Source organism: Triticum dicoccoides, chromosome 5B, assembly GCF_002162155.2.
Source record: "Triticum dicoccoides isolate Atlit2015 ecotype Zavitan chromosome 5B, WEW_v2.0, whole genome shotgun sequence".
NCBI lineage: Eukaryota > Viridiplantae > Streptophyta > Magnoliopsida > Poales > Poaceae > Triticum > Triticum dicoccoides.
Window position 1 is genome coordinate 554,477,575 of NC_041389.1, and position 8,257 is coordinate 554,485,831.

At 49.4% G+C, this 8,257-nt stretch overlaps 2 protein-coding genes across 2 annotated transcripts in view; one reads left to right on the forward strand and one right to left on the reverse strand.

Annotated features, from left to right (window-relative positions):
• The window catches only part of LOC119311557 (signal peptidase complex subunit 3B-like), a 4,600-nt gene extending 2,783 nt beyond the window's left edge, over positions 1-1,817 (reverse strand). The window contains exons 1-4 of the mRNA XM_037587196.1: positions 1,548-1,817; positions 1,358-1,405; positions 1,204-1,266; positions 672-725 (exon numbers count right to left, since the gene is read on the reverse strand). Of these exons, the coding sequence (XP_037443093.1) occupies positions 672-725; positions 1,204-1,266; positions 1,358-1,405; positions 1,548-1,673 (291 nt within the window). The 5' untranslated portion in view covers positions 1,674-1,817. The remainder of the gene's footprint in view (positions 1-671; positions 726-1,203; positions 1,267-1,357; positions 1,406-1,547) is intronic.
• Positions 1,818-3,533: 1,716 nt separating this feature from the next.
• Positions 3,534-8,257, forward strand: LOC119311558 (protein PHOX1-like). The gene is made up of 3 exons (XM_037587198.1): positions 3,534-5,910; positions 6,456-6,673; positions 7,914-8,257. Exons 1-2 carry the CDS (start codon positions 3,966-3,968, stop codon positions 6,602-6,604), a joined length of 2,094 nt encoding a protein of 697 aa, XP_037443095.1. The 5' UTR covers positions 3,534-3,965; the 3' UTR covers positions 6,605-6,673; positions 7,914-8,257.

Sequence of the window (8,257 nt, forward strand, 5' to 3'; positions counted from 1 at the left end):
GCAGGTATAGTTTGTGTCCCCTGGTGTGTAACCCTGCAGCAAGTTACATTCAGTTTACAAAACCATCAAATATATGTCCATCTACTTATGCAGACGACGAGGAAAGGAGTTTATTTCCATCACTGCAAGGCATGAGTATGTGTGAATTGAATGTAATTGTGACCACCAGAAGCTTTGTGCCGTAACTACCCAGCTGTTGCAGCTTTGCATTAATAATGTGAGCACACATACTGGCCCGCAGAATCATGTGAGGAAACAGTGCAAACAACACAGCATACTAGTGGTGGGTACTTAAGTAAAATATTTTGGTTTTATTGTGGGCTGGTACGTTTTAATCAGCAGGACTTACCACAACAAAATCATGTGAGAAAACAGTGCAAACAACACAGTATAGTAGTGGTGGCATTGAAGTAAAATATCTTAGTTTTATTGTGGGCTGGTAGGTTTTCTTCGGCAGGACTTGCTACACTTTCCTAAAGGCACTATAATTCAGGTATAGAATCTTAAAACAGAAGTACCGGGCATTAAAGGTGCAATACAACACATTGTATGCAATCTTCTCTCCTGAAGTGTTGTTCAAAATAGTTACCAGCATTCATTTTTTGTAGAGAATGGATAAAAGCACGGGTCATATTTGCAATATCACACCACCGATACATAAAAAAACTTACTTGATTCAGGGCATTTTGTGGAGTCTCATACTCAGCTGCCACGAAAACGAACACCTGAACAGACATCCAAGAGAAGTAACATTAAGTGATTTAGCATATCAGAAGCACAAGAACAGTTCTCAAGCTTAGCCAAAACTGGAAGACATGAAAGATTCAAACTTCAGTTGCATGGTTGCTAGCATCATAACACTAAACCAGACACTACATGAAAGAAATATCTTTCTACTTGCCACTAGCACAAGATCATTCCGCAAACCCGAGATATCCACACATATGGAGATACTACTACAGAGTACAGACGCAGTTGCGGACTTGCCTTCCTTTTCAACATGTCAGTATAGCCAATTTCACCGTGGTCAGTGTTGAACATTCTACCACTATCTTACCACGTCTTCTTGCCGGGGGAAAGAAACACCTTCTACCATAACCAAACATGATACTTTCTAACAGGCATCACCTCCCACCTCTATTTGGTTGCCGAAGAATACGAATTAGCGAACATTTAGGGAAAAGGGCCAGCAGAGGACATTACCTGTTTCGTGTTCCACGTGAAGAGCGACGAAAGGTCGGCGGAGATGTTCAGCGTCATGCTAACCTAAACAGGGACAGATCGTACAACAAAGTACCGTCAGAATCCGATAACATTCCGCCGAAGGGAATCGTCGGCGTGGAAGGCAGGAGATCACCTCGTCGTTGGCGTTGGCCTCCTTCTGGAACCAGTTGATGTTGAGGATCTGCGGGGCTCAAAACAACACAGCACAGATCGCGTGAGCGGGGCAGACGAATCGGCCAGAGTCCACAGCCAGCCAGATCGAGCGGCCCGTGGGCGGGGCGGGGCGGAGGGGAGCGGAGGAGTAAGGGAAGGGGGGCGGGTACCTTGACGGAGGCGGTGGGGGTGGGGGAGTTGAAGCTGTCGGAGAAGGAGGCGGCGAAGCACATGGCGGCCAGTATCGTCAGGGCGAACGTCGCCACCGCGTTCGCGCGGTGCCCGAAGGAGTGCATCCTCGCTCGCTCGCTCGCCGGGGCTCGCTGTGGCTGCTGGCTGCTGGCTGTGCTTGCGCTGCTCCGCGGCGGCGCCGGCGAATCCCGTGCAAAGCTCGCTCTTTTTTTTCCCTGTCTGCTGTACTTTTCGCCGCCTGTTTTGCTCTGATCTTTGGAGAGGACGGACGGACGGATGGATGGTGGGTTCCTCGCAGTGGTGTGGCCGGACCCACGCACCCACGCGTCGGTGACGGTGGTGGGCGTGACGTGGCGCGCGGTGATTGGGTGTGGCACGTCACGGGGAGTTACTGACGACGTGACGTGGTAGAGTAATAGCTGCGGGTACAACAAGTGGGCCGGCCCGTCATCCAGCACGGGAAAAGGCCATCCCGTTGGTACGGTACGGGCCACATTATTCGGGCATGTCTGCGCAATTTATTAGCACCGCCGGTCGGGTTGGGCCTTCTGGCGTAAATAAACACCCGGAGAAAAAAATCAAATTCAAATATCTAGTTCTTTTTTGTTGCTGCAAAAAAGATATCTTGTTTTTCAGGTAAATATTTCAAATTCAAATTTATTTTGGAGGTGAAACTGAAACCAGCTCATTCGCTACAACCCAACTATGATTACGTGTTCTTTTTTGAAACCAGCTCATTCGGTACAACCCAACTATGATTACGTGTTCTTTCTTGAAACCAGCTCATTCGGTACAACCCAACTATGATTACGTGTTCTAAAAAAGAACTTTGATCATGTGTCCGGCAGCCAAAACCGATGCTCACAAGTGGATCTGATCCCCCTTTCTACATTACCTGTACGCGCCATATTTGTGTCCTATCGTTGCAGAGCGATCTCACCACACATCCTCAACCCGCTCGAGGTAGCAGTGCCCAACATCCAACAGGGTGCTATCGTTTATGTCGTAACACATACGGTGCAACATGCGAGGGGCGCAAAGAGGAAGCGCCTTCACCACGAGAATGACGGTGAGTAGCCGGTGTTGCACGTTTGCGAAGGGGGATGCGCGTGTGGGGACCGACCGTCTATGTCATCACGACGACGGCGTCACAGGAAGCCAGCAAAGGCCAAGGGACACATAGAGTATATTTATTTCTAGATTGTTGTGTTTTCTAGGGTGCCGCCGAAATGTTCTTTTTAGTGTAAAAGTCGATTATTGCCCCGCGGCGAGGCACCCTTCTCCCTCCTCCTCCGATTTAGTACCTCTTCTTCCTTGTTCGATCGCTCAACTCTGCTCCCATCCTTGCCTCACTCTCGAGCGGCAGTAAACAAAAAAAAAATCAACCCAGCCGCACCCAAGGACCCTTCTTCTTGCATACGCTGGCGACGGCAGTCTCGACATGGAGCTCTGGGCAACTTCCTTTATGTGAAAACCAACCTAAGCACAAATTTTGCAGGCGATTTGTAAAAAGAAACATGTGTTGTTGAGCTTGTTTTTCCATGCGAGGAGCTGAGCCTAGAGCGCATGCGGCCGGTCGGCCAGTCGAGACAAATTTGGGCAACGTCTTTTATGAGAAGGTTAGGCCGAAATGGGACAAGGACGCGGCGCATACGGCCCAACGACTACGCTGTCCCGGGACCAATAGACGACCACGGTCCCAGGCAGGCCGCCCGTCGGTCGGCCCACCCGCCCCGCCGGCCAGCGACAGCGACGGCGACGGAGGCGAGGCGGCGCAAGCAAAGCCGCAAACCCTAATCTAATCTAATCCGCCATCCCTCTCCCCCTGACCTTGGCTGGGGGCGGCGGCGGCGCACCCGCGTCAGCGCTAATCCGAACCCCAAACCCAAACCTCGTCCGGGCGAGTAATTACCCCCGCCGACCCACCGCACCGAACCGCACTCCCTCCTTTCCTTTCTCGCTGGCGCCAGTCGCCAGTCGCCACCGCCACACGCTCCCTCCCGTGACCGCCCGCACGCAACCCCACCAAACCCACCGGACCAAGGAAGCCAACCCCCGAGGACCAGCACGGGCAAAAATCTCGTCTTTTTGAGGAGCTGGAGGAACAAAGGAAGAAGAAGAAGAAGAAGCCAACCCCCACCCGCTCCCTGCTTTTCTTCCACCGCGTGCGTTGCTTTCCTCTCCTCTGCCGTCCGTCCGTCGACCCTGCTTTGACTTGACTTCAAGTTGAAGCTTCTCTGCCTTCCTTCCTTCCTTCCTGGGATTGGGGAAGAATTCCTCCGCCGCCCCGCCTTCTCCCCTCCGCCGGATTGATTGGAGAATTCCTTCCTGCCTTCCCATCTGAGGGTTCGAGGCGGCGGAGGATTTTAAGAGGCGCCGGATTTGGGGGATTCCGGATGGGGAAGCCGTCGCAGAAGAAGAATAAGAGGGCCTCCTCCGGCGCCGGGGACCACCACCATGGGGCCGGCGGCAAGCCGGGGGCGCTGGAGCGCTCGGGCTCCAAGGTGCTCGACGGCGACGACACCATTTTCGCGGAGATGGCGCAGGAGCTGCGGGAGGAGGGGAACAAGCTCTTCCAGCGCCGGGACTACGAGCGGGCCCTGCTCAACTACGAGAAGGCCGTCAGGCTGCTCCCCGCCGGGCCCTCCGCCGCCCTCGACGCCGCCTACCTCCACAGCAACCTCGCCGCCTGCTACATGCAGATGAGCCCTCCCGACCACTACCGCGCCATCAACGAGTGCAACCTCGCCCTCGACGCCTCCCCGAAGTACTCCAAGGCGCTGCTCAAGCGGGCCCGCTGCTTCGAGGCGCTCGGCCGCCTCGACCTCGCCGCCCGGGATGTCGACAGGGTGCTGGCCGCCGAGCCTGGGAATCTGACGGCGCTCGACGTCGCCGACAGGGTCAGGCGGACCATGGAGGAGAAGGGGTTTGTTGTGGATGGGGAGGCCGTCATGCCCACGCCCGAGGAGGTGGTCGCCGCCGCCCCCAAGCAGCAGCCGAAGCCCAGGAAGAAGAAGGGGAGGAAGGCGGCCGCCAAGGCCGCGGCTGCCGCCGTGGAGGAGCAGGGGGAGGAGAAGGCGGCCGAGCCTGTCAAGGAGGCTGAGGAGCCGCCCAGGCAGGTCAAGCTCGTGTTTGGCGAGGACATCCGGTGGGCTCAGGTGCCGGCGACCTGCAGCATGGCGCAGCTGCGGGAGGCCGTCCGCGGCAAGTTCCCCGGACTCAAGGCTGTTCTTGTCAAGTACAAGGACAGGGAGGGCGACCTTGTCACCATCACCAACCAGGACGAGCTCAAATGGGCCGAGGACTTGACTGAACCAGGGAGCTCGCTTCGGCTCTATGTCACTGAAGCTGATCCGGAGCATGAGCCTTATGTTGAGGATGCCAGTAGCAACCCGCTGGACAGAAATACGCACAACGCATCGGACAATGGAAGCATCAGAAGCAACAGGCAGGATGAGGACAGGAGCACCGTGACTTACATTGATGATTGGATTGTGCAGTTCGCACGCCTTTTCAAGAACCACGTCGGGGTCAGCTCCGACGAGTATCTGGACCTCCATGAGGTCAGTATGAAGCTGTATACTGATGCCATTGAAGACACGATTACTACCGACGAAGCCCAGGAGGTGTTTCAGCTCGCGGAGGGGAACTTTCAGGAGATGGCAGCGCTTGCGTTTTTCCACTGGGGTAATGTTCACATGTCTCGTGCTAGGAAGAGGCTGCTCTTACCGGAAGACTCTCCAAAGGAATTGGTGCTTGAGAAAGTCAAGGAAGCGTACGAGTGGGCAAAGGAAGAGTACAAGAAGGCCGGGAAGACATACGAAGAAGCTGTAAGGGCCAAGCCGGACTTTTTTGAAGGTTTCCTTGCACTTGCACACCAACAGTTTGAGCAAGCAAAGCTGTCATGGTATTATGCTATCGGTACCAATGCGGATCTGGACACATGGCCTTCCTCTGAAGTCTTGGAGCTCTTCAATAGAGCTGAGGATAACATGGAGAAGGGTACAGAGATGTGGGAGGAAGTGGAAGAACAGCGCCTGAAGAATCGATCCAAACCTAGCCAGGAAAATGCTGTGCTAGAGAAGATGGGCATGGAGGAGTATATCAAAGATGTATCCACTGATGACGCTGCTGAACGGGCTTCCAATATGAGGTCTCAGATCAATATTCTCTGGGGTATGCTGCTTTATGAGCGCTCGGTTGTGGAGTTTAAATTAGGACTGCCAGCGTGGGAGGATTGTCTGATGGCAGCAATTGAGAAGTTTAAACTTGGAGGAGCTTCAGCTACAAACATTGCTGTGTTGGTGAAGAACCACTCTGCAAATGAAACTGCCCAAGATGGTAAGAAAAGCGATTTTTGTTCTAGTTCACCATGTTCTTATCTCCTGATTCGTGAGGCTGAGGGAACTATAATGTTGATTTTGTTGGAGAAAATTAAAATTGCACACAAAATCATCATTAAAATTTGTGATGCTGATTGACCTGCCAACCCTTCTCTAGAGATGCTGTGTGTTTTTGCTAGCTGTGGTCCTCTTGATCACTTTAAACTGGCCACTGGAACTTATTATTAGGGAAGTTTACCTAGTATCATTGGAACTCTTATCATATTTTGAAGATCTTTCCAGTACTGAAGATAATTTTCGAGAAAATTTGTTTACAGAAAACCGGTCTCTTACGTGTGTTGTTCACTAGTCATTTTTGTTTAAAACATTGAGTTCATCATAATGGTGTGCCTTTGGTGCTGTTAATATTGTGAAAATACGAGCTTTAATTTTGTAATTTACGTTGTGCACTATGCTGAATCGTCCCAATCATATGTTTCAATCTGTAATCGTGTAACTTTCATTGCATCACTCATTTCTAAGAATATCCTGTTTGCTTCCTAGGTTTGGGCTTCAACGTTGATGAAATTGTGCAAGCCTGGAATGAGATGTACGACATTAAACGGTGGCTGCGTGGTGCTCCATCCTTCCGTCTCGAGCCATTGTTTAGGCGGAGAACTCCGCAACTGCATATGGCATTGGAGCATATATAGTTTGTATGAAGTTGCTCCATGCATATTAAATTCTGGGGCACTGTTACCGACACCAATCTTCTTTTTTAGGTGAGCGCGGTTATATTTGTTTGCATAAGAACTTTATTTCATATGCACATGAGAAATTTGAATTGGCTTTAGCGTGTTAGATGTGTCTTGCTTCTGTCATGATTATTGCAGGCTGCATGGGTATAATTGTAACAAAGATGAATATACAATTCTGAGTTTATCTGCTGCTCATTTTTTTACTACGCCAGTTATTTCTGGATTTATGTAGTTCTTCCAACGCACATATGCTGTTGCATGCATTTCATTTGTTTAGTTGTCCTTGTTATCGGTCCATAGATGCCTTTTGGAAAAAAAATGCCCTTCGTCTCTCTCAAAAAGAGAGGTAATAATTAATAAAGCCATACACTTAATATGTAATTGGACTTTGTTGACTATTTACTTTAGTCCAATTTCTTGCATTGATTGGTCCAGATGATTCTGTAAACAAAATGCTGAAAGTACTAAATAATTAGAAGTTCAGAAAGCATGGTAGGTGAGACGTTTGAAGATAAGATTAAACTATGGTACAACTACGTAGAGTAGCTTTTAATGGAGATACTACCATACCATGAAGATAATAGATCTTTGCATGGAAAAGACTGCTTTCTGCCATACAGGGTTAGCATAGTCTGCACATGATAAGCTAACACTCCCTCTGTCCCACAATATAAGTAACAGCTTGCAAAAACATGTATATTGTGGGACGGAGGGAGTACATCTTTTAGTTCCTGATGGTCTGTGCTTAAGGGTTTAATTTACTGTAGGCTAAAGGACTTTGAAATAAACTCTTCCTGAATCCTGATGTCATTTAAAAAAAAAGTTTATGTATCATCTGTATTGAACTGTTATTGTAGGTTAATGCAACTTTAGACATAAACTTAGTTCCTTGGGCAGTCTAGTCGAATCTCAGAATGTGATCATCCTCTGTTTTCTTTTGGGCAAAAAAGGTCTCTTCCTTTGTCAGACTGGAGCATTACAGTGCAAATACTGCTTTCATACGTATTCTGAGCTACTGATTTTCGTTGGTCCATCTTAGTCAGAGCCTTGTGGTCAATCCTCTGTTTACCCAGTTATATCATTTACAGTACAAATAATGTATCCATATGTATTCTGAGCCGCTGATTTGTTGGTCCTGTCTTAGTCATAGCCTTGTGATCAATCCTTTGTTTACCCAGTTATTATCTTAAAATTCTTGATCCAAATTTTACTTTGCTTGTGATCTTTGTGGTATTGAATTTGGCGTGTTGATTTATCTCTGCAGGTCAATTGCTGATTGGGATACAATACATGGATTTGTTCGGTTGCATTTTTTATACATCGAAAGAGTCTGCTTCCCGGTTGCGAAGCTATTCATTGCGGAGGGGTGGAGCCCACCCGCGATTTGGATACGTTAGTTGTTTTTTCCGTCTGTCTTGTTCTTCTTCATGCACAGGAAGCTGTGACTTGTTACTGTATTAGAGCTGCATTCCTCCGTAAGCTTAGTAATATACATACTATATTTTGACGATGGATTGGTGCATCCTCTTATTTGTTTTGCATTGTTGCGGTGCCTTGCCTGCATGCCTGTTTTGGGCTTAATTATATTGTGATTACATACACCATCTA